The sequence below is a fragment of the Clupea harengus genome, chromosome 6 (assembly GCF_900700415.2).
Source record: "Clupea harengus chromosome 6, Ch_v2.0.2, whole genome shotgun sequence".
NCBI classification, from domain to species: Eukaryota; Metazoa; Chordata; class Actinopteri; order Clupeiformes; family Clupeidae; genus Clupea; species Clupea harengus.
This window is the reverse complement of record NC_045157.1, coordinates 14,677,522-14,703,082: the sequence shown is the minus strand read 5'-3', so window position 1 is coordinate 14,703,082 and position 25,561 is coordinate 14,677,522. Positions and strand designations below refer to the sequence as shown.

At 42.3% G+C, this 25,561-nt stretch overlaps 1 protein-coding gene across 1 annotated transcript in view; it reads left to right on the top strand.

Moving 5' to 3' along the window:
• LOC105899726 (N-acetyl-beta-glucosaminyl-glycoprotein 4-beta-N-acetylgalactosaminyltransferase 1-like) overlaps window positions 1-25,561 on the top strand; it is a 55,079-nt gene that overhangs the window by 20,762 nt on the left and 8,756 nt on the right. The window contains exons 4-9 of the mRNA XM_031568613.1: window positions 10,661-10,750; window positions 11,880-11,975; window positions 12,104-12,194; window positions 12,672-12,772; window positions 13,636-13,703; window positions 23,151-23,229. Coding sequence (XP_031424473.1) covers window positions 10,661-10,750; window positions 11,880-11,975; window positions 12,104-12,194; window positions 12,672-12,772; window positions 13,636-13,703; window positions 23,151-23,229 — 525 coding nt within the window. The remainder of the gene's footprint in view (window positions 1-10,660; window positions 10,751-11,879; window positions 11,976-12,103; window positions 12,195-12,671; window positions 12,773-13,635; window positions 13,704-23,150; window positions 23,230-25,561) is intronic.

Sequence of the window (25,561 nt, the reverse complement as noted above, 5' to 3'; positions counted from 1 at the left end):
CACCAGGGACGCCTGCAAGTTTCCAGGATTCACGTTCATGGTACACACACTCAAAAGGTTGTGCCATCATACAGTGTGTCACGCACAACCTAAGTGGCAGCAGCTCATCTTTGGTAAGCGCAGAGGAACCATCTATTGGTGTGAACAGAAGTGAATGAGAGAGTCTGGAGCATGGGACAGTGTGACAGAAAGACAAGCAACGTTTGAAAAGATATCACTCGATTGGAACTTATTATATATCTTAGACTACTTTAAGGTAGTTTAATGAACTGTTCCAGCCAAAACATGATTTGGCTCTCATTTTACTGTAGTTTTGATCATTTTGCTGTAGTTTTGAGTTAATAAACTCAGCTGTATGTTTTTTTGAAACACGTTGTTTATTTTTTTTATATAAACACGTCTTTCTATTTTAGATCACTCACATGCTGAAACCAGTGACGGAGGGCTATAATTCACAACGCAGTTTGAAAGAATGAATAAACAGTGATCAGATAAATAGGCCTACTGAAACAAATGTGTTTCTTAGTCGTTAACTTATTATGTCAATCCTGTTATTATCCTGCCATACTGTTCCTCAGGTATGTCTTTAAACATCTCAAGTAGCTGAATGACCTTACCGCAGAAGCATCTTAAGATGGTGTACAGATCAGAATCGGTTCCCTGCATCATTGTGTTGCGTCAGCACGAGTTCCAACTCAACATCTGCGCCACAGATGCTGTTACCTGAATTTGCCATGCATTCGCTTCTACTGATTTCACTATTAAATTTAAAATAGTCCCATACAGGACTCACATGTTTCTTCCCTGACATATCTGACTTCGTCACTTGATAATTAGGCCTACTTCCTTTAGTTAGTGTCCTGACATGCTATATTGCCTTATGACTACACAGAATTTTGGGAGTGTGACATCCTTGAATGGATTCAACATCCGCTGTTTTGAAACGATAACAGTTATTTGTTGTCTTTTCTTATTTTATTTTTCTTCGAGTTTCTGTCGAGTAAATTATTTAATTTCAGGTTTACAAAAATGTTTCAAAACCATTCGTTTTCGTCTTAGTTTCAGTTTACGATAATACATCTGGTCTGCATGTGTTTTTATGTGTGTATGGATGTGGCTGTCTCTATGTGAGATAGTTATCCTGTCAGTGACCGTAAAAAACTCTCTTCACAGCAGGAAAGCAGCAGGCCCCTCTCAGCCTCAAACAAACCATCCACAAATTACCTATCATCTTAGCCAACGCCTCCCAGACTTGTGCTTGACTTGTGTTCTAGGCTTGAGGAAGGGCTGCTATTATTCTACATGGTATGAAAATGACTCACTGATGTCCTTTAAAGAGCGATGCAATTCTGTCACCTGATGGAGATGGCTGCCTCAGGTACTAAGCAGGAGGCGAGATAGAGAGAGAGAGAGAGAGAGAGAGAGAGAGAGAGAGAGAGTCTATTAAAAGTTTGGTGCCGTTGGAGAAATGTTGTGACTCAGCACACCGCATGCTCCACTGTGTTGACAGCTGAAAAACTGTGATAGGCGTCTTCATAAGGGCGCTACAGGAAGCAAAAAAGGAATAAATAGATGAAGTGTTTGGCATTTAGATGTGCAGCTTGTCAAGGATGGGGTGTGATTTCAAATGTTTTTTTTTTTTATAGTGTGGTTGTGGTAATGTAGTTAGGTGTTGTTCTTGGAGAGAAGGGCTGTTTAGGGCTGCGTATGAAACACTATGTATTCGCTTTATATGATTTGATAGTTATTTTTAATTTTGTCACTGTTAGTCAGCAGTCTGTCATTGTCTATGAAAGTCCCGCTATGTCTTAATGATTCTAAAATTAATATCAATATAGTTGCCATCCTATAGCAATACTTACTCATACCTGAATAGAGGATGATAATAATAAACTAGTAGTTAGGTACATTTGAAATTACCTTATTGTTAGGACAGCATTCATTGTAATTCGACAGAAAGCAATGCAGAATGTGCAGTTAGCATTAAAGAGGGGAGAAATAAAGAGATAAAATAGCCAATAGAGATGAAATGGTCCCATTTTCCTTTAAAATCATATGAAAGGAGCATTTCATAGACTGTAATATGAAGGACATTGGTGTATGGTTTATATACACTATATATGTTACTGGATGGTATCCTTTTATACATTATATATCTTATTGAATATTCATTAGCATACTTTAACCAAGATGAGTTGCATTATGCTGCCCTGAACCAAGCTGGAGTTAGTTAGCCATTTGCTCTTCCAACCTAGGTTGGAAGCAGAGCTAAGGCACAAGTTTCTAATCTCATCGGTGCTGGGTGCAGACCAACTGTTTCATCAAGTTGGCTTGAAGCTGCCTGAAGACACACCCTGCGGTTAAAAATGGTGGCAAGTTCAACCGCCTCCTTACATTTAAAGAAGAAGTTGGAGAGTGAATGTGGCAATTATTTGACGTTAAGACAACATTAAATAAAATATGTTCTGAAACTAAGTCTATCTCTCTATCTATCCTCTTCTTCCCTCTCAATTTCTCATCCCTCCTTCTGCTGCTGTGGTGGGACTCAGCAGGGGTTCCAACCGCATCCGCCCTGTTGGGGATTTGATAAGGGGGGGGGGGGGTATATATGGGGTACTGAAGAGGAGAGCTTGAGAGTCTTCTGGAAAGATGGAGTGATGAGATGAAAGAGAGGGAGGGCTCCCAGAAGGAGGAGTGCAGACCCCCTCTGTGATGCGCTCCGGCACCCCGAGGCTGAGCAGCTGGCCTCACACACCAAAGCGAGCCAAGCTGAGCTGAGCCTCTCACTCTCACTCTCACTTCCACTCTCACTCTCACTCTCACTCTCACTCTCACTCTCACTCTCACTCTCACTCTCACTCTTACTTTCACTCTGACTCTCACTCCCCCCCGAAGCCGATTCCTCAGGTCCTGTCACAGTGACGGGGTAGAGTCCTGATTCAATCCCTGGAAACACAGAAAACTTTTTCCCTTCCGTCCTTCTTCCTGTCTTAGTCTGTTCTTTTTAAAATTTTTGGTCTGTCTGCCCATTTTCTGTCTGTTATGTTCTTGCTCTTAGAGTTGGACTTTTTGGAGGTTGACCCTTCTGAAATGAGTATTGGGTTCCTCACTGGTTATAAAGACTTCCATCCACACTACTGGAGGATGAAAGTGCATAGCGGAATTAAATTCAGCAGATCCGTGGGGCACGGAGAGAGTTGGGCTGCTTTAGTCTTCTCATGCTGCCGAAGAAGGAGAGCTGACCTTTCAATTGATCGACTGAAGCCTTTTAAAACATTCCTGTTTGTGTGTGTGTATGTGTGTGTGAGAGAAACAGAGAGATATAGAGTGTGTGTGTGTGTTTATCATTTCTGTGGATCCAAATTATCAACTGCCTCAGTCACAGAGATTGGAAAGCATCACCCATAGCTGGTCTTGTGCAGGAAAGTTATAAAGGGAAAGTGAATCCTCCCTGAGCTGTTTTATGCTGACCTAAGGCTTTTCAGCATCAGCAGTTAAGCTTTAATGTACCAGTTTTCTCTGTGGAACCATTTTGCATGTATAGCATATGAGAATGTTGGTGCCACATTTGGCATTTGTTGTGTGTATTGTGTGTTGTGCTGCATGATGTGTGTGGGGTCCTGGGTTGAGTGTGTTGTGCTGCATGATGTGTGTGGGTGTCACGACTTCGGGCAACCATTTGGCACATTGGCGGCCTCTAGTGGCCAAAGGACATCATGAACTCATTTGTGTCCACATGTGCCTTTGTTGTCTTTGTGTGCCCTCACCTGTTCCCCATTGTGATTTGTGTTCTCACCTGTTCCCCATTGTGTGCGCTCACCTGTCTTGCGTTTTTGTGATTTGTCACTTCCCTCTATTAGCCAGGGTATAAATACCTGGCTAATCTGTGGCCCTCATCGGGTTGTTAGTGTTTTCCTTGCTATGCCTAGCGCGAGTTCAAGGTTCGTTCACTGTGCAGTTCTCGTACTGCTTTTTGTCGCGTTGCTCTCAAGCATCACCTCTCGCTGCTAGGGCGTAGTTCCGCTGATAGCTACACTTTTAGTAGCTTCTTTAGTTTATGGCATTTTGCCCTGGATTCATATCTTCACTGTTTTTGGATTTTCCACTGCTCTCCTGTGTTTTGGATTACCGCTGTTTTGTAATAAACAATCCTTTTCAACATCCTGCAACTGGGTCCTCTCATTAGCACACTGGGCTAAGCGCTGGTTCCCCAGATCCAGCATCTCGGGTTCAATCCCCGGAAAAAGCCTGACAGTGGGGTCCTGTGTTGAGTGTGTTGTGCTGCATGTTGTGTGTGGGGACCTGTGTTGAGTTTATTGTGCAGCATGTTGTGTGTGGGGTCCTGTGTCGAGTGTGTTGTGCAGCATGTTGTGTGTGGGGTCCTGTGTGGAATGTGTTGTGCTGCATGTTGTGTGTGGGGTCCTGTCCTGTGTGGAGTGTGTTGTGCTGCATGTTGTGTGTGGGGTCCTGTGTGGAATGTGTTGTGTTATAGGCGTTTTAGACTGTTCTCCACCACTCCATATAGGCCAGTCCACTTAGCATGTATTTCTCCACAGAGGATATTATGCAAGAAAATATGCTGAATATGCAGAAGAAAATCACCTTTATTTAGAACGCTAGTACAGATGTTTTACCCCATATGTTCTTCACACTTCATCTTCGTCTTTTTCATCTGTTAACGAGCAGTTTGCTTTCGGACTTTGGCAAACCAGTTGGTCAGAATGTGGAGTTCGTGGTAGCTTCACCCTTGAGGAACTTACATTATGTCAGGGGGACATGGCAATGGAGGAGTAAGACTGACTACATAATGGAAGTCTGCTTCATAATAATATGTCTAATATATATGCAAATCTATTCTTTGTGAAAGGGAGTGCAAGTTAGAGAGCAGATATTCTTGAGGAATTAAAGGAAATGTTTGTTGGAAGTAAAAAAGAATCACGATCATCTTTTGGATATTGATGCGGTGGATCACTTATCAGTGAGAGTTGTCTGCGTAACAGTTATTAAAAGACTGCACAACGGTTGATCTGAATAATATTAGAGAAATCTCATTTTTACTGTGTGACACATAATAGCATTCTGACACCCTCTCTTTTCTCGCAAATCCTCCTCAGCTTCCTTAAGTGTATTCTCCTCTATCCTCTTATTGGATTTATCTCCTCTTCTCTCTTCTTTTCTTCTCTCCACAACTCCACTCTTATTTCATTTCATTTTATTACATTTTTCATCCACTCCTTCCTCTCCTCCTCAACCAATGTATTTTCGACTCAGGACTGCAGGGATTATCTGATCTGCTCTGTAGTGTATTTTCTTTCTTTCTTTCGTTTTCTTTCTTGCCTTTGCTCTCCCTCTGCTCTCATAATCACACACTTCTCTCTCATCTGCTCCGTCCTTTCATCCTGGTCTCCTGACACTCTGCACACATCCCCTATGTCTCGCCCTCCTCTCCTCTCCTCTCCTCTCCTCTCCTCTCCTCTTCTTTTCATTAAACTCTACACTCCTGGCTGATATCTTCGCTACCTGTAAGTGTGTTTTTCCTGGTCCTCTGGGGTCTGCTGGTTCTGTGCCATTTCATCTCAACACCCAGTGGCTGCCACACCTGCCTTTTGAGTCTGGTAAAGAGGTTGTCATCCATGCCCTAAGGTTTATAACAGAAACAGAGGAACAGCTAGGTGTTCCTGAGTGTCCTACACTGTGTCTCCTTCATACCACAGCTATGTTACATTCTTCAAGATGGTTGCGCAGAAGTGTTGGATACAAACTGGGAGTTGTGTCACGCTCAAGGCAAACCAGTAAATAAGGCATGTTTGCAGTTATCTGCTATTGTCTTGGTTTGCTGTTAAAAATGTAAAGAGACTGCTTTCAAGCTGTTCGTGTATAGTGCATCCTTCTGTCACCTTGAAATGCAGGAAAAGCACAATGCAATGTGTATATTTTTGCTACTTTAACCTCCATTTTCTTTCCCAAAATTGGTTACATTGGTGACAAGTGACATTGGTAACTCCCTCACCTCCCTCAACTGTGATTTTTTTCTCCTGGGTAGCAAGGGAGCTGCCACCCTCCTTCTGTCCAAAGCAAAGCCTTTGTCATGCTTATTGGATGTAGATCCATGCAGACTTTTGATCAGCGACTAATGGAGGAGATAAGATTCCTGATTTGCTCTCATCTCTCCTTATACCTGTCATGTGCTTCATTTGACGAGCCTCCAAATGCTGTCTCACTGACAGGCCCTGTCAATGTTTTTAACGAGCGGAATTAATTAACCTCATTGATATTCCACCGGCCCGGCTCCAGCTGTTTGCTGACTGCTGGGATCCATCTGCCAGCCGGCCTGTGTCTCGACGGTGCCGCGTCGTCGAGCGAGAGAACTCTGCACTCGTTTATCAGCGAGTCCTGACCTCCATCTTGTGCCCACGGGCACAGATTGGCACAGCAGCACCCGGTGGGGGTGGCCCTGAAGGTTTTCGAGACATCGACTCAGAGAATGCTCCGTGACTCGTCGTACTGTGTCGAGAGGGAAGGGGGAGGTCACAAGGCTTAATTGCCATGGACAAGTTCAAAACACTGTTGTCTGCTTATACTACAAAACTTGTACTTACATTACATTTCATCTTCATTTTAACCTTAAAAATTATCCAGATATTTCAGTGAGAACATTAAATTGATCTGTGCACAGATTACGTTTTTTTATGGGGAAGAAACTTTTAATTTGTCCCTTAAACAGGGGAAATTGTCCCCTTAAATAACAGCTGAAAAGGGTCTTCTTTTTTCACCTTACATTCTAAATGTTGCATTATGGTACTCTTACACATACCGTACAATATTCATACATATTTAATATGCAGAGATCAAAGTATGACACAATCGCATGTGTGCTTTTGTCTTTAACTTTTTGTTTGTACTTTTACTGTTACTAGCCTGTACATAGTAACTCTGTGTTGAACTGTTCACAAACACACACAAAGTGACTGCATTCTTTATATGAACAGGGGTACGTTCGTCGTAGGATTGAAGCTAAGTTAATCAATTGGCCTTTTAGCCCGTTAAGATTAGCGAGCTGATTGAGAACAGCAAATATCGGTTCGTTAACGGCTGATCCGCATCCTAATCATGTGGTTAATTTCAACCAGGCTAAAGTTATCATGGCATTCGCGCGTGCACGTCCTACTTCAAAAGGCAGGAAAGGTCGATCACCAAAACCATGATTTTCTAACGGTATAATGGTTCTAAACTCAAAGAAAAGGGCTCTTTTTTTCTCCGCTGGCGAGTAGGAGATGAACATGAACGCTTATGAAGAATACAAGACCATAATCATGGCAAAATTCAACACCACCATGCTGTGAGAGCAAGGTGTGTTGGGATGTGTATAGGGTGATATCTATGTATGAATGCCTGATGGCATATGTCCACTGGCACAGAGGTTTCCTCTACCGGTTTGAATCTGCATGGTTGCTAGTTCAAATCCCCTCACCTCCTTCCTCGATGTAGTTTTACATTTCCTTGGAAGTCGCTTTGAATAAAAGCGTCTGTTAAATGACTAAATATATTAATAACAAATGCAATAAATTGAAGCAGTGAAAATAAATTGTCTGTATTTCTCTCTATTCTTATCATGAGTCCACATTAATCATTTTCTACAATAATGATATGCTATGGTGTACTAATAACACTCATATAATTATGAGTGCTTTGTTCTCCGCATCACCGACACTACAAAAATGTACCACTCGCAAAAAAGCGCAAGACAGTCAATGTTCGACTGTGGTGTTTGCAATAAATGACTCGAGAAGGTCTTGTAAATTAATGATTCCTTGTCGGCTGAATCGGTAGCGCTCATACAAGAATAACGGATGTTGGCGATCGCAAAGAACTCTCTCCCTCCGCTAATCTAACTCTAATATCAGTCCTTGGTCAATGGGATGGGGGTGTCGCAAGCTTATCCAGCTACACTTAAGTTAGCCTGCCCTGGAGCAGGTTAGTGCTAATCGATATGTAACTATGGTGATTTATCAAAAGTTGCTTCCACGAACCAAAAAGAGGGGCGTTTTTTATTTTAGCCTGAAAATTAGCTCGCTAAACCGCTTAGCGAGCTACGACGAATACCCCCCAGATCACAGCTCAATTGTTTTGTATTAGCAAGGCACACAAAACATTGCCATTTTTAAAGCAGCAGTTGGTCTAAAAACTGGTTATTCAACTTTTTTAAATGCATGCAAAAACCCTGCAAATACCTCCAACAGGCAAACTGGCATGGAATAAAGCTTGCTAACTGCTTTTTTTGGCATTATAGCTGAAGTGTGCATTTTAAAGTACTTGAATTTCCAACAATATTCTTGCTCTAGTACTCATGCTTATGTTTGTAGATATACAGAAAGGTTCACACTAAGTAGGCTACGCAGTCAACACAGACCTTTTGAGTAGGGCCTTGAAATAAACCTTGGACCCGTATTTAAGGCCTATCTGTCATTGAAGGATAATTAAGAGATTGCCTTCAATCTATAAACACTTAATTCTTTAATAATCCCTTCAATATTGATGAACTCCGAAAAAGACTTTAATTATGTCTTGTATCTCATATTTCAGGACATTTTTTACAAGGAGTAACTAAAGGTAAAATTAAGCGAGCATGTTTGAAAATGTTAATATAAATGAAGGGCTTTTGCATAGTTTGAGGGGCAAATAGGGGAATGTAAGTGTATTTGAAGTGTTTTATGTTCTGTAGTGAAATGAAGGTGTTCTCCAGTGTAGATTGTTGTGTTGTGTGGAAGGGGTGCTCATGGCTGAGGAAGGTCATTTGAGTTTCCCCCCTGAAGGATGCTCCGTGAAGGCTTCATAATTAGCTGATCGAGCGCAACGATTCCTGGTGGGATCTGCACTAACAAGACAAGAGAGACTCAAACCAATTCAGTGTCTCGTCTCCCTTCGTCCTTGTGTCGGGTAGGAGACTATTATGATGGAAACGATCACCCTCTGAGGCACTGAGTAACTGATTCTCCTCTATAAAGAGTCACTGGGGAATCACAGTTGTTTGCCTCTTTTGAAGGAATTTCTCTTAGAACGCCATAGTAATTATTTGAAATCACGGTGACAGTAAAACACTAACATGTAGACCTTTCTTTTGCATTTATTCGAGCATACCTGTGAACTCCAGTCGCAAAATATACACAACAATTTGCATAACAGCTCAGGTGAAAATGTAATGTTACGTCCAACATAGAGATAAAGGGTCAAGAAGGATACGTACCAAAAAACCTTTAATAGGCTGTAGGCCCAAATATGTATGAAAAGGGGCAAAAGATCTTCACCACACACAAAAAAACAGCTCATAAAGCAGGCTTTAGTTTTATGTAGCTCCTCCTCAGACTTCAGCACACCTGCTGTCGTTGTTATCATCACCTCTGCTTGAGTGTGGTCTGAAGAAGGCAGTGTTACCTCTCACTTCTGTCAAACGCTCTCACGTTCTGTTAAATTGAGCTCCCCTCGTAGTGTGATATCCTTCTGTGGTAACAAATAGTGTTGCCGTTGAGGTATGTGTGTTCCTGTTGCAGTTAAAGTTCCTTATGTTTAATTGAGTGTGTCCCTTTAAATAAATTAACAGTTGAAGAGGCATGAAGGGGCGATTGTGTTGAATTAAATTAGACTTCTGATAAAGTTCATGGTGGTCCTTTACTTTTATATGCTGAGTGCTCAGAGCGAATGTGCTTTGAGTGGATTTCAAAGCTGGGCTTCATGAATAATATCACAGCACTGAAAGCCACTACATGTGTTTCTCCAAGGCTAATGTAATTGTTGGGGAAACAGGTGACTCCAGCAAGATTAAAATTAGGTCAAGGAGGATATGAGGATGTACAATCTACATTTCTACAGGGGTTTTTACACGGTGTTCATCTTCTGGGAATACTGTTACAGTTCGTTTGTTTTTGTCTCTGGTAGTATTGCTTAAAGTATATGACTGGTGATTGCTGAAGAATTTCATATTTTGTGATGTGATGTCAAAGTTCTTATTACAATGTCATTACACTGTAATTACAAGTACATGTAATTAGCCTTAATTTGACTTAATTAAATGAACCCAAGTCTGAAAGGGGGCTGAGATTAAATAATCTATTCAGAAAAAAGATTAAGTAGTACATTTGTGGGGTGGAGAGAATTAAAGAGAGCATGGGGAAACCAGCTGTGAATCATTTGTGAATATCAGAAGCCACTTCTCAACAATGGCATTAAAAAGATATCTATCAAACACACACACACACACACACACACTCTCACACACAAACACACGCAGCCTCCATACTGGGCAGCTAGTTCTCACATTCTGCGTAGTGATTTTTGCGTCCGGGTTTGGGAAGTGTGGGAGGTATCAAGTTTTCTCTTGTGAATCTTCTGCTGATGGTGACCTGGCCTTTCAGAGAAACATCATTTCACTTCAGCAGAAGATAGATGTGGGACACTGTAAGAGTGTGATTGTATATACAGTAATTGAGATGTCATTCAGTATGTGTGTGTATGTGTATGGCGTCAGGATCTGCATGTGTTTGTATTTAAAGTTACCTCCTTTGACTTGTTCTTCTCTTTCCCTCTCTCTCTCTCTCTCTCTTCCTCTCTCTCTCTCTCTCTTCCTCTCTCTCTCTCTCTCTTCCTCTCTCTCTCTCTGAGACAGGAGGATGAGCGTGCCTATGTGCAGAGCAGGGATGCCGACCTCCATTCGTTCCTCAACCAGAAGCTGCTGAAATTGCCATGGAAACCTGAGGTGTGTCTTCGTTTTTTGTCACCAAAAACATGAGTCCACCAGGCTCATTTAGGATGCTTTTTTGCATGCTCTGCTAAATGCTACAAAAGCTTCTGTGAGAGCTATGCATTTCTGGAGAAGATCTCTAATTTTATCCTTGCTCTCATTAAGGGAATGTGTTGCTGCCGCTGCTCTGTGCCTTACTGACCCATTTAAATCAAAGCGGATGCCGGCCCAAGCCCCCAACGAGCATTCGTCTGCCCACAGCTGTAGAACAAGGCCACTGCTGGGCCTGACAAAACTGGCACTGTGTAACCAACTCCTCAGTGAATACCGCTAAATGCATGCAAGAATGAATAAGATAACGAGGAAATGAATACGTTAATTACTGAGTGAAAGAGTACGTTAGCTGATTAGCTGTATAGTTGTTAGGTGCTTCTCACAACTTGTTTCTTGGTAAGCTGAAGTAATACTGGAGTTGTGATCTTTCCAGTATTGTAACTGTAAACTTATGCTCTGAAAATGCTTCTGGTACACAGCATGGTGTAAAACTTGGAGCCAGTTGAATCAATCAACCAATCAATCACCAGTCAATCAATCAATCAACCAGATGCTCAGTTGATCATTCTAAGTGAGGGGTCTATTGGTGGCAGCAAAATGAATATGGCACTAAATGTGTTACACTTCCTTCACGTGCTATAGGTACACCAAGTTATAACAGACGCAAGATATAGATGTCTAAGCAAATTTTAGCTATAGCTTAATTTTGGCAGGACAAACCCTTGAAATGGGACCATAACTATTTCCGGGTGAGCCATGACAACTAGTTTTGTTTACCACTGCAACTCACTGAAGGCTATGATTAGCATCTGGTCCTTTGTACATAAAATCGTTTAAGGTACCCTGAGTTGCAGTAAAAAGCAAAAGTTATTTATTTTTTCTTGTTCTTCGTCTCTTCGAAAAGGCGGAACAATATGTGTAAGAGAAGGGGACAGTGTAGACTTTCTTACATAAAAAGCTTAAAAGAGCTTTCCTTTTCTTACCCTCTAATTGTCATAGTATTTCTTGTCATCCCTTGTAAATCCTTTTTAAACTAATCTCTCTCTCCCCTGGTTTCTTCTACTGTGTTTCACTCTCTTTATCTCTACAGCATAAGGGTCAGGCCAATCTTCATGTGTTTGAGGACTGGTGCGGTTCCTCCATCTCCAAGCTCAGAAAGAACTTACATTTCCCCCTTTACCCTCACGTAAGTGTGTGTGTGAGGCTGTCTGCATGTGTATTTATGTTGCCGTCAAGCATGTGTATTGGAAACTTGTCATAGCATTCATTTGTTCCACAGTGGTATAATTGTGATATTATATTGGATACTTGCAGAGTAGAACTACAGTGAAGAAATTGGCAGTGTCTCCTAAATGGAAAAACTACGGCCTTCGCATCTTTGGTTTTATTCATCCGTACAGAGATGGTGAGTATTACAGTTTTTTACAACTGCTAACACATTTATTTTTTAAACTCTACACACAATCCACAAAACTCTCTCTCTTCCTCGTACACACAGACACACACATACACACGCACACATACACAGATGGATAAACAGATAGATAGAGAGATTGCAGTTTTTTGTGGGATCAGCAGCACCTAACAGTCTGTAGCGTTTTTTGCATACTGTTTGCTGTTATTTTGAGACTGTTAGCTTAAAAAGAGGCAGGAGAAAAAGTCTTTGCAAACATTCCCTACTGAATGCAAATGTAAGGCAGTGCTGAGGTGTGACTTCTGGCGCAGACTAATTAAAGGAGGCCACAGCAATACTGAATGTGCCTCTTATGCGGGTGTTCCAGTCCACAAGTCACTCTTTATCTCTCTTTTCCTCCTCTTTCTCTATCTATCTCTCTCTATACCTTTGAAATGCCTCCCTCTCTCCCCTCCCTGTCTTTCTCAGGGGATTTCCAGTTTGCGATCTCGTCTGATGATAACTCTGAGCTGTGGCTGAGCTCGGATGACAGTCCTCTTAATGCCCACCTGCTGGCCTATGTAGGCATGGTAAGGGAACGCACAGACAGACAGACAGACAGACACACACACACGCACTCTCTTGGAGTTCATATAAGGGGAAATACAGAGAGTTCTTATTCAGGGATGCTGAACATAGTGACAGACGGACAAAGCTCTTATGGATGGACTCCTAAAGACTGCCCTGCAGAAGACTGAGCATCACATCAGAGCCTCATATAGCAGTACAGCATGTGATAGTATTAAAAATAAAATGCCCTCTTTATTTCACTCATGATTTGCCCAAAGGCCTTTATTTTGAAGTTGTCTGCTGGACCATGCTGCCATTAGAAATGATAAAGAGGAGACTGGAGAGAGAAAGGGAGGGATGGGCCGTGGCTGAATGGAGGAGAGAGTTAATCGAGTCGTGGATTAAACTGTCATTCTTTGTGCCTGCAGAGAAAACCAGGAGAGACAGTATTTAATTACAGCAAGGGTGTGTGTGTGTGTGCCTCTGTGTGTGTGTGTGTGTGTGTGTGTGTGTGTGTGTGCACGTGTGCCCATTCAGAGGGGGGAAACTCATTAACTTCGTTATGACAAGGCTTATTAAGGTCGTTACAGATCTTCAGTAGGAGGGTTCTAATCACCACGGATCCAGTTTCCTCCAGCTCAATGGGTAAACCGGTGGCCTCGGTGCAACTGGGACACAAAGACACAACATGGATGTTGTTAACTAGGTCCCTGTGCATATGTCTTTAAAAGCCAGTGTGTAGTACAGCATTTGCACTGAGACAGACACTGTGAATCCAGAGAAGTGCACAGTGTGTGTGTGTGTGTGTGTATGTGTGTGTGTGTGTGTGTGTGTGTGTGTGTGTGTCTCTCTCTCTCACACACTCTGTCCTCTTGTGCCATAGCGTGGCTGCGAGTGGACAGCTCCTGGAGAGTTCAGCAAGTTCAGATCCCAGACCTCTAAAGTCATGCAGTAAGTGTTGCCTCACTCCACATCATCCAGGTTGTATGTGCTTGAACCCTCCTCATTAGCCGCCTCTATCTAGGTGGAGGAGGGTGGCTTCTTGCTGTGCTTCTCCACGGTACTGCTATACTATAGTCTACATGCACGCTATGACAGTAATGAGCATGTTTATGTGGAAGGGTCACACTTCAGCATATTAATGAGTGTTTACTTCAAATGCAAATGGCCTCCAACAATTAAGCAATCCCCAGTGAGGAGGATTTATGATACATCTGGGTATTCAGAGATATCAGTGTTGCATCTACATGCCATACATTTTCACTTCGGCATTTATCACTGCTTGACTGTGTGTGTGTGTGTGTGTGTGTGTGTGTGTGTGTGTGTGTGTGTGTGTGTGTGTGAGAGAGTGAACATTAATGGTTTGCCCTATAAAACAGCAGTGTATTCATCATAAAGCCATTTTTATCTCTGTGGTGGTGCATGTGGTGCTGGTGGTGGTGATGGTGGTGTGTGTGTGTGTGTGTGTTTTATGTTGTGTAGAGAACTCTCTAGAGCTGTAAGGCCTCAATACATTTGTGTGACATGTTTTGAAATATGATGTCATTACTAAATATAAAACATTCTTAATAGTTTCATCCTTTTCTAGGGAATTACAAACAAACATCCAGGCACACATACACATGCGTGCACACACACAAAAGTACACACACATATTCACACACTCATGCACACACAGTCATATGTCAATAACATATATATGTGTGTTCAAATGTTTAAACACCACACATTTGTTGTATGTGTATATATGCTTGTTTGTGTGTGTTTTGAAGGGTGGGTAGGTCAGGGGTTTGTTTACAAGCATTCACCTTGCAGAAGATTAATCAGTAATGTGGCTGGGAGAGAGATGGTCATGAGGAAGATCCAGACGAGGAGAATAGCCTTTCATGGCCGATGAACCGTCTGAGAGAGAGAGAGAGAGAGAGTCTATTAAAAGTTTGGTGGCGTTGGAGAAATGTTGTGACTCAGCACACCGCATGCTCCACTGTGTTGACAGCTGAAAGACTGTGATAGGTGTCTTCATAAGGGCGCTACAGGAAGCGAAAAAGGAATAAATAGATGGTGTTTGGCATTTAAATGTGCTGCTTGTCAAGGATGGGGTGTGATTTAAAATGTTTTTTTTTTATAGTGTGGTTGTGGTAGTGTAGTTGGGTGTTGTAGAAGGGCTGTTTAGGGCTGCGTATGAAACACTATGTATTCGCTTTATATGATTTGATAGTTATTCTTAATTTTGTCACTGTTAGTCGGCAGTCTGTCATTGTCTATGAAAGTCCAGATATGTCTTAATGATTCTAAAATTAATATCAATATAGTTTCCATCCTATAGCAATACTTACTCATACCTGAATAGAGGATGATAATAATAAACTAGTATTTAGGTACATTTGAAATGACCTTATTGTTAGGACAGCATTCATTGTAATTCGACAGAAAGCAATGGAGAATGTGCAGTTAACATTAAACAGGGGAGAAATAAAGAGATAAAATGGCCAATAGAGATGAAATGGTCCCATTTTCCTTTCAAATCACATGAAAGGAGCGTTTCATAGACTGTAATATGAAGGACATTGGTGTATGGTTTATATACACTATATATGTTACTGGATGGTATCCTTTTATACATTATATATCTTATTGAATATTCATTAGCATACTTTAACCAAGGTGAGTTGCATTATGCTGCCCTGAACCAAGCTGGAGTTAGTTAGCCATTTGCTCTTCCAACCCAGGTGGAAGCAGAGCCAAGGCACGAGTCTCTAATCTAATCGGTGCTGGGTGCAGACCAACTGTTTCATCAAGTTGGCTTGAAGCTGGCTGAAGACACACCCTGCGGTTAAAAATGGTGGCTAGTTCAGCCGCCTCCTTACATTTAAATGAGAAGTTGGAGAGTGAATGTGGAAATAATTTGACGTTAAGACAACATTAAAAAAAATCTGTTCTGAAACTAAGTCTATCTCTCTATCTATCCTCCTCTTCCCTCTCTCAATTTCTCATCCCTCCTTCTGCTGCTGTGGTGGGACTCAGCAGGGGTTCCAACCGCATCTGCCCTGTTGGAGATAGAGAGAGATGTATACCTTCTGATAGGATTCCTTCTTTTTCCTATACAGAGTACACCTCCAACCCGAATACTTTGGCAATATTGTAGAATGTTATGGTCATGCCAATGACGCTTCTTTTGAATTTAAATCTTTTTGAATTTGAGAGAGAGCGAGAGAGAATTAGTGAGAGGTTATCGTAAAGAGAAAAAGAGAGACAAAAAGATAGTGAAAGAGGAAGAGAGAGCACAGCGTCACAGCACAGCGTCACAGCCCAGTGTCACAGCACATCGTCACAGCACAGCACAGCACACAGAACACAGAACACAGAACACAGAACAGAATAGAACAGAAGAGAGCACAGAACTGAGCAGAGCAAAGCACAGCACAGCACAGAGCACAGAACAGAACAGAGCAAGGAGCAGAGCACAGAACACAACACAACACAACCACAACCACAACCACAACACAACACAGTGGACAACACAGAGGTGAGGAGAACAGGGGAGGCTTGGATGGCACATGGGGAAAGTCACCAGTCACTGCAGTTAATCAGGGGACTGCTAGTGGCATTCACAGGTGCAAGGGGGCTTTTTTTGGCGTGGTTCCAAAACAAACAGCAGAGAGAAACAGAGTGAGGAGGCAGTATGATCCACCTGCTATACTGCAGTGTGTGGTGAAGAGAGGTGGTTGGTGGTTCAGTCTATGTTGAAAGACCACATTGTAGCCTACAGCAGCTGAATGCTGAGGTGTGTCACAAGGAAATAGAGGTATAAAAGAGAAGTTGTGTGTGTGTGTGTGTGTGTGTGTGTGTGTGTGTGTTTGTTCATGGTATGTAATAATTTCTCCCCTCTAAAGTCTGACCACTTTCTTACCATTCCAGCATATGCTCTGTCTGGCTGTTTTCCTGTGTGTGTGTTTGTGGACACCGAGTTATTGTCAAGTATTGAGTTTCATGAGTAGATAGGTTTTGTTTTTATTTTGAGGAATTGACTAGTTTTAGTTTAGTTTTTATTTAGTTATTCAGGTATTTTGAGGAAGCTGAAAAAGGTAGGATGAAAGAATGCATGACAAAGAACGCATGACATTCATTAATTCTAGGATCTTTTATAGGTTTCTCAAGAAGTCAAACAGAACAGGACAAAGTGGTATAGCAACCACAGTGCAAATCGAGGGGGAAAATGAGAACAAAGCTGATTTTACCTGCAATGGTATTTAGCTTTGGTTTGTGTGTCATTGTTCATTGTAGTTTTTATTTAGTTAACAACTGTCGTTTTTATTTTTATTATGTTGTTTTTCAGTTACCCTAAATTACTTTTCCACTGCTAGTTATAATAACTCTATAATAATATATAATAACATACACTATATGGACAAAAGTATTCGTACGCTTGACCATTACACCAACAGGGACTGTAATGACATTGTATTCAAATACATATACTTTAATATGGAGTTGGTCCTCCTTTTGCAGCTATAAGAGCTTTCACTCTTCTAAAAAAAGGCAAGATTTTGGAGTGTTTTTGTGGGAACTGGTGCCCATTCATTCTGTAGAGCATTTATGGGGTCAGGCCCTGATGTTGGACTAGAAGGCCTGGCTCTCAATCTCCGTTCCAGTTCATCCCAAAGGTGCTCGATGGGGTTGAGGTCAGGGCTGTGTAGGCCAGTCAAGTTCTTCCACACCAAACTCATCAAACCATGTCTCTGTAGGTCGATTGGCCTTCACTGGAGATAAGGGGCCTAGCCCAAACCCTGAAAAACAGCCCCATACCATTATCCCCCCTCCACCAAACTTCACAGTTGGCACAATGCAGTCAGGCAGGTAACGTTCTCCCGGCATCCACCAAACCCAGACTCGCCCATCTGACTGCCAAACAGGGAAGCGTGATTCGTCACTCCACAGAACATGTTTCCACTGCTCCACAGTCCACAGTGTCAGTGTGCTTTACACCACTACATCCGACGCTTGGCATCGGACTTGTTGATGTGAGGCTTGCATGCAGCTGATCAGCCATGGAAACCCATTCCATGAAGCTCCCGCTTCCAGTGGAAGCTCGGAACCCTTCAGCAGAGCGTTGGCGACTTTTATGCACCTTAGCAGTCGTTGACCCAGCTCTGTGAATGTACGTAGTCTTCCGCTTCGTGGCTGAGTTGCTGTTGTTCCTAAACGCTTCCACTTTCTAATAATATCACTTAAAGTTGACCGTGGAATATCCAGCAGGCAGTGTTGTGCATGAACGCGTTCAAAAGAACGCGTTCTTTGAACACGTTCATTTTTATGAGAACGATGAACTGAACGCAACTTCATGACAAATAATGAATTTGAACGGTGAACACGTTCATATTATCTGAGGTCTAGCTAAAACATTACGGAATGTTTTCCTTCTAGCCTACTGAGGAAAGACGCAGTCTAAATCGAATGCTTGTACCATGTCGTTGCTCAGTACCTGTCGTTAAATTGCCCAGACAGACCATGTTTCGGTAAATGACCATATTTGGTAATTGCGTTGGTCATGTGACTCCACTTCTCACGGTGCAATGTTTTGATACCGCTTCACTGCATATTTAGATGGAGTAGCAGTTAACTTCGGGCATATTTTCACATAATTGAACGTTGCACTTTGTTGAAGTTGTGTGCGTCCATTTACACGTGAGTTTGACTTTGTAGCCTACCTTGTCATTATGTGTTTGTTCTAGTTTAGCTTTCTCATAATTGTTACGAGCACTGTCACTTAATTAATCTAGCATGATGCACTGTTCGTGAACTCGCTTAGCATAAGCTGCTAATGTACAAATACGAGTGTTACAGGGTTTACCTATGCTAACTTTTGAGCGGTCTTTCATTTAGTGTACATGCCCTTGTTGATCTGAGATTAAGCCAGTAGCATGGCATTGCTGAAGAGGTTAAATTATTACCTTTAGTTCCCTGTATAATTCATTATTTAAATGGTAGGCTACTACAGGGCTGTGTATTAATGTATATTTTCTGTTTGAACTTTACTTTCACTCACACACACACACACACACACACACACACAGGGCCGGAGTGGGGCCACTTTTCAGCCCGGGAATTTCAGGCCCAAGACCGGCCCACTTTTTCCATGGTAGTGGAAATTGGATAAATGAAGCAACAGTTCAGCTCTTACTATCCTGTAGTTTTCTCTTTATTAATACCATGGTTCAACAAATAATGTAAAGGTTAAATAATAATCAACTGAGAAGTTAACAAAAAATATTCCACTATTCCACAAGGATAGGTTGATAAATTAACAAAAGCAGAAATAAATAAATAAAGTATTTGAAACGTATCCCACTCTTCAACAAAGAGGCATATTGAACTAATGTTTACAGTTCAACTCACAGTACAGAAGTTACATTGCGAATAGCACCAACAGCATCTACAGCATCAGTAACCGCCTAAGCAGTGCACTGGTGTCAGCCACTTTATCTATAATAACTGTGTCGTTGCTTATAGACATGAGGATTTCCTTCTCTGTGCAGATTAACATGAAAGCCTCCAAATGGTCCTGACTCAATGAGCTTTGTAGCCTATTCTTCACAAATTTTAAGGTTGAGAAGCTTCTCTCACATGCAACCTGTGTGATGGACAAAGTCAACAGAAACGTATATGCTAACCTAATGACATGATAAGCATCTGTGAGGAGGTTGTACTGTGAGAGTAGCTATTAAATGGACACAAATGGCACAGTTTTTGCAGGAGGAACAGGTCCTGCTTTCAAGCGCCATCTCTGGTAATATTTTGCTTGCGAATAGGTTTACAACGCTACAACGTTAGCCTAATAGTTACGTTGCTATGTCTCTCTTTACCAGTTGCCACTTGTGTTTGTCCTCTTGAAAATAAATCGGTAAGCTTGGCACATTTGGCAGCATCCTCCTCCAATGCCTTTCTTTTTTTCAACCTGGATTTTTCAGCCCCTCTTCCTCCCATCCATCCTCTCTGACGCATATCGTTGGGGTAGGGCCGGCCCAGCTATCGGTAGTCTGAGAAAAGTTTTTGGAATAGACGGGCTATGGACCCAACCAACTCTATTTGGGAGGGGAGAACTCCCTCGCATGGTACAACCCATGCAGAGGCTCCGGTGTCAGAATGCAGAACGTGTGTAGCCTACTTTAAGAGAAGATGGACTAACGTGACAAATGTCAAAAAATTAAATTCTCGACCGGCCCAGAAGTGAAGCGGCCCACCGGGAACTCTCCCGATTCTCCCGATTACCCACCCCGGGCCTGCACACACATACAAACATACACCCACCTACAATTTATCCCATTCATTGTTGTTAATGCAATACAAAGAGTGAAGAATCAAACTGAATATCCAAGTCTCTTCTTTTCCATTCTAATCGGATGACCCTCAGTGATTACACATTTCCCGAACCACCTCTATAACATTACCCGTATAATTTCTGCGATACCTAAACCAACTAACTCGACTTCGCCCTACATTACCCATGAATCATTGCACACACATGTATACCAAACAAGCAACGTATTCCAAGGGTCTGTTCGAATAGGCTTAAAATGCTCCCTTCCTTCCTTCATTCCTCCCTAGTAAGAGAGCAAGTACTGTTCGAAATGTCTTAAACCTTCTCTTCCGCTTTAGTAAGATACCTTGAAGTACGTCACATAACGGTAATTTTTCAAGAGAGCATCTGAGCTGCCTTGCTCTCTTATGGCGGCAGGTATTACCCATAACTCTCTGCCCCATTCCCTAACCGGAGACAAATTTAAAAAAAGATGGCGGATGAAATCGTCGAAGTTCCACAAAAGTATTCACCGATGTACGTTTCTTTGCTTTTTTTGGTAATTTTTTTTTAAAGTTACCGAGAAATAAACAGTGTACTATGTACTTATGTCATGATTGATTAACAAAAATAGTCTGTTTCGTTAGCGATGTATCCGTTAGCCAGGTCGCTAACAGTAGCTGCTAGCTAGCAAATAAGCACACACAGCATGATGACACAGCGTCATGTTGCCGTACATCCTATCTTAATAGACTGTTCGAAATCAACGGTTTTTGAGATACCTTCCCCCGAAAGGACCTCTCTCGTCAGACACCTGTCCAACAAGAGATCAAGGATTAGACAGCTATCTAAGAATCCGAACACAACCCAAGGCAACAGCTCTCGGTGTCAATATAAAAATGGCAAGTGAAAGCGAAAACAGAGACGCAGACTCAGCGAGTAGGCCTACATCCGATCCACCTTATTATTATGTGCGGCATTTTTACACACTGTCTGATAATGTTTCCGACAGTAAAAATCTCATCTTTCTGTGCAAATTATGTCCTCCTGAAAAATTAGCAATAATTAAAAAAAAAATTAACTATGAACTAGTTCAGAATTTAAATGGTGAACTATGAACGTGAACGATTCATGTTTACTTGTATGAACTGAACTTTGAACTAGTTCATGAGAGGTGTGAACGTGCACAACACTGCCAGCAGGTATGAAATTTCACGAACCGTCTTATTGCAAAGGTGGCATCCTATCACAGTACCACGCTTGAAGTCACTGAGCTCTTCAGAACAACCCATTTTGTATGACAAATGTTTGCAAATGGAGACTGCATGGCTAGGTGCTTGATTTTATACACCTGTGGCAACGGGTCTGATTGAAACACCTGAATTCAATAATGAACAGGTGTGGCCAAATACTATTGTCCATATAGTGTAAATAATAACCCTATAATAATATATAATAACATACATAATAACCCTATAATAACCATAGGGTTACAAGCCATCAGACATTTCAGAAATGATGAGCGTCCTGATAGTCCACATCTCCCCCTCTCTTCTCCTCTGTCTGTCTCTGACTGCTTCCCTCTCTCCCCCTCCCCCCTCTCTTCTCTCTCCTCTGTCTGTCTCTGACTCCTTCCCTCTGTCCCCCTCTCCCTCCTGCCTTTTCCCATTAAAGGGAGAGAGATGTTATAGATGGACTCAAGTCATTACTCAGGCAATTAAAAGCCTATTGTGTGTGTCTCTGTGTGTCTGTTTTTTTTCTTCCGCCGCTGTGGGCGATGCAATCGCTCCTCTTCCTCTTCCTCTCCAGCCCTGTCCATGTGTGTCTCCATCGCCCCAATCTGCCCATATCTACTGTACACTCCTTTCTCTCTCTTCCTCTCTCTGTTTCTCTCTCTCTCTTTATCTATCTATATAATAATCTATCTACTGTATCTATCTATCACATCCCCATTCCTCATCCTTCTGTCTATCCATTTCACGCTGCCTGGCTTGATTATCGCTCTCTCTCTCCCTCGTTCTCTCCGTCTCCCCCTGTCCTAGATGTACTCCCTGACTCCCTCTTCTCGATCAACTCTCTGCCTCTCTCTCCTTTTCAGTCTCTCTTAATCTCTATATCAATATGGCTGTATCTTCCTCTGTCACATAGGCTTGTTCTCTCTCACACAATCTCTCCGTTTCTCACCCTGTCACTCAGGATTATTTCTCTCCCCCTCTCTCCCTTGCTCTACCTGCCTCTCTCGCCCCGTTACTCATTTTTTTCTCTCTGTCTCTGTCTCTCTATTTCTCTATTTTATCATTGTACCTTGTAGTGCACCGTTTCAAGCTGTAAACAGACACTCTCACTGTGTTCCTTGGTGCTCTGGCTCCTCCTGTGTTTCTGTCACCTTCTTGTCATATCTCTTTTAAGGCGTGTGTGTGTGTGAGTGCGAGTGCGTTTATGTGTTTGTGCGTGTGTGTGTGTGTGTGTGTTCTTTGGTGGGTATATGTGAGTGTGGATAAGCAGTATCAGCGGGCCTTGCTGTTGTATCTCTCAGTCTCATACATCATTCACACACAGGTCTTGTTGGAGGTGATAACTGTCTTTGATGTCTCTGATCACTGCTTGACTGTGTGTGTGTGTGTGTGTGTGTGTGTGTGTGTGTGTGTGTGTGTGTGTGTGTGTGTGTGTGTGTGTGTGTGTGTGTGTGTGTGTGTGTGTGTGTGTGTGTGTATTATTTAGGCCACACCCAGCATAGACAAATAATACATATGAAAAAAGTGTTTATTAGCTAGAGTGTATGGGGCAAATATGTAAATATACGTTAATCCACATTCCCTTATTGAGGAACTAACAGTAAGCTTTAAGTGTTGAAAATGTGAAGTGTGTAAAATGTGAAATGTAAAGTGATCTCACTGTGAGCCAATTAGGCTATATATATTGGAATTAGAAGCCCTTTCAGTTGGCAGCCTTGAGTCTATAAGGGAATAACAGGGTTTGAAAAACTGCCACAACTGCCCTCTTCAGTCAGAATACTTTGGTAGAGTTCTCAGCCTCTCTCCCCCTCCATTCCTTTCACTCTCTCATTCCATCTCTGTCTCTGTCTCTCCATCTCTCTGCAGTCTTAGAGCTTCAAGGAGGTACTACTTTGAAGTTTTGCACAAGCAAGATGACAGAGGTTCAGACCATGTGGAAGTTGCGGTAAGAGAGAGAAAGTTTGTGTGTGTATGTGTGTGTGTGTGTGTGTGTGTGTGTGTGTGTGTGTGTGTGTATGTGTGTGTGTATTTGTGTGTGTGTGTGTGTTTGTGTGTGTTTGTGTTTGTTACCATCTGTCCTGTACGAGGTGCATTTTGCACTACACTGACACTAAAATGGAGGATCTAGCAGGGAGACTGACAGTGTAAACAGTGGTGATTGAGACGCCACCTTTGATGCAGTGTCCACGGGACTCATAGTTCTGCTCTTGGCTTTGCTCTGACATCCCCCAAACCCCACTCTTCTGAAGGCTTATGTTTATTTCCAACTAAACCTTACCCCAGAGTGCCCGTCATTGTCAACACCAACACACTCTGAAGCTCCCTTTAATACACGGAATGCTTTTTTTTAACGACATTCAATGGTATGGAATGTGCTCAGACGTCTAGGAGACAACAAGTAAGAGTGATAACAACAGCGCCTCACAGTGACTTGGCTCTGGCTTAAGTGACTTGAGATGGGTCGTTGATGGGGCAATGGAGAAGGAGAGAGAAGGCAGGAGGTCCTTTTGGGGAATGGGTCGGAGCAAAGAAGAATTAGGACAGGAGAGGGATGTTCAGGCTCTGCGCTGAATTAAATATTTAAAACGTCTTAGAGAGAGAACATGCACATCTGTGATTTGCAGTGTTGAGGATAAATATGGTGTGTGTGTGTATGTGTGTGTGTGTGTGTGTGTGTGTGTGTGTGTGTGTGTGTGTGTGTGTGTGTGTGTGTGTGTGTGTGTGAACTCAGATGTGGCAGACTTTTGGAGAAATACAATTATTGTCAAACATCCACCCAGCAGAGTTAAGAGCAAGCTTCAGTGCTCTGATGACTTATGACAGTGAAATGAGAAGTTAGTGTCAAGAGGCAAATGAATAGAATCCGGTGGCAGCTGGTGACCACATTTACACCCCCCCGACACACACACACACACACACACACACACACACACACACACACACACACACACACACACACACACAAACACACACACACACACATACACACACACATACACACACACACCATATTTATCCTCAACACTGCAAAACACAGATGTGCATGTTCTCTCTCTAAGACATTTTCTCTCACCCTCATTCTCGAAACAAAATTTGTAACTAAAATGTGGTAGATTTACTTTGGATGTGTTCACTTGCTAAAACTGCGTAAAAGTCAACTCAAAGAAAACAAACAAACCGCAGAGAAAAACTTTGGCTTTATGAATCATTTGGTCATTTATGTCCATTGATCCAGCAATCGAATTTACTGTGAGCGGTCCCCAACGTCATGCAAGGATTTATCACACTATGATTTCCTTATCTGCAATGGTGACCATGGTGAAAGACAAACATATTGTGTCGTCTGATCCTGGCAGCAGGTCATTCAGTGATGGAGCCAACTGCCCACAGTCCAAACTGCCCAAGGAGGTTTTGGTCTGTAATGAGTCCCCTTCATTCCTTCCTCCTGGGAGAATTCAGTTTCATGTTTCATTCTTGCCAATGAGGATGTAGCTCAGGATATAGGATACACTTAGGAGTAATGCGCTTCGCGTGATATTGTCTCCCGGTGAGATAATTCATTCTGACAGCTGGACTAAAATATCTGAAATCCACACACCAATTTCTGACAGACTTGAAGAGAGATGTCTGTGTGTTTGTGTGTGTGTGTGTGTGTGTGTGTGTGTGTGTGTGTGTGTGTGAGTGCGTGGATGCGTTTGTGCGTGTGTGCGTTGGTGTGTGTGTGTGTGTGTGTGTTAGAAAGAGAGATCTGACACAATGCTATATCTGCACTTCACTCCAGTCCCAGCAGCAGCATGTGACCTTGAGACAGCTCTGAAAAGTAGTATGACAAGAATTCTAAATTCTAAATCCCATCCTCTGGGCCTCTGTCTTTGCATGTGGGATTCAATCACATGTCTATGTGTGGATGTACTGTATGTGCAGGTAGGGATTCAATCACATGTCTATGTGTGGATGTACTGTATGTGCAGGTAGCTACATTCAATCACATGTCTATGTGTGGATGTATGTGCAGGTAGCTACATTTTATTTATAGTTGCATGCAGCCACTCTAGATAAGTAGTTATGTGTTTGTAGGAGGTGTTATCTCTTTCTTTCGCTCTGTCTGTGTGCGTGTGTGTGTGTGTGTGTGTGTGTGGGTGCGTCTGTGTGCATGCATATGTGTCTGTGTGCATGCGTGTGTGCTTGTGCTTGTGTGTGTGTGTGTGTGTGTGTGTGTGTGTGTGTGTGTATGTGTGTGTGTGTGTGTAGAGTGTAGACTCTGTCCATCACTCCTC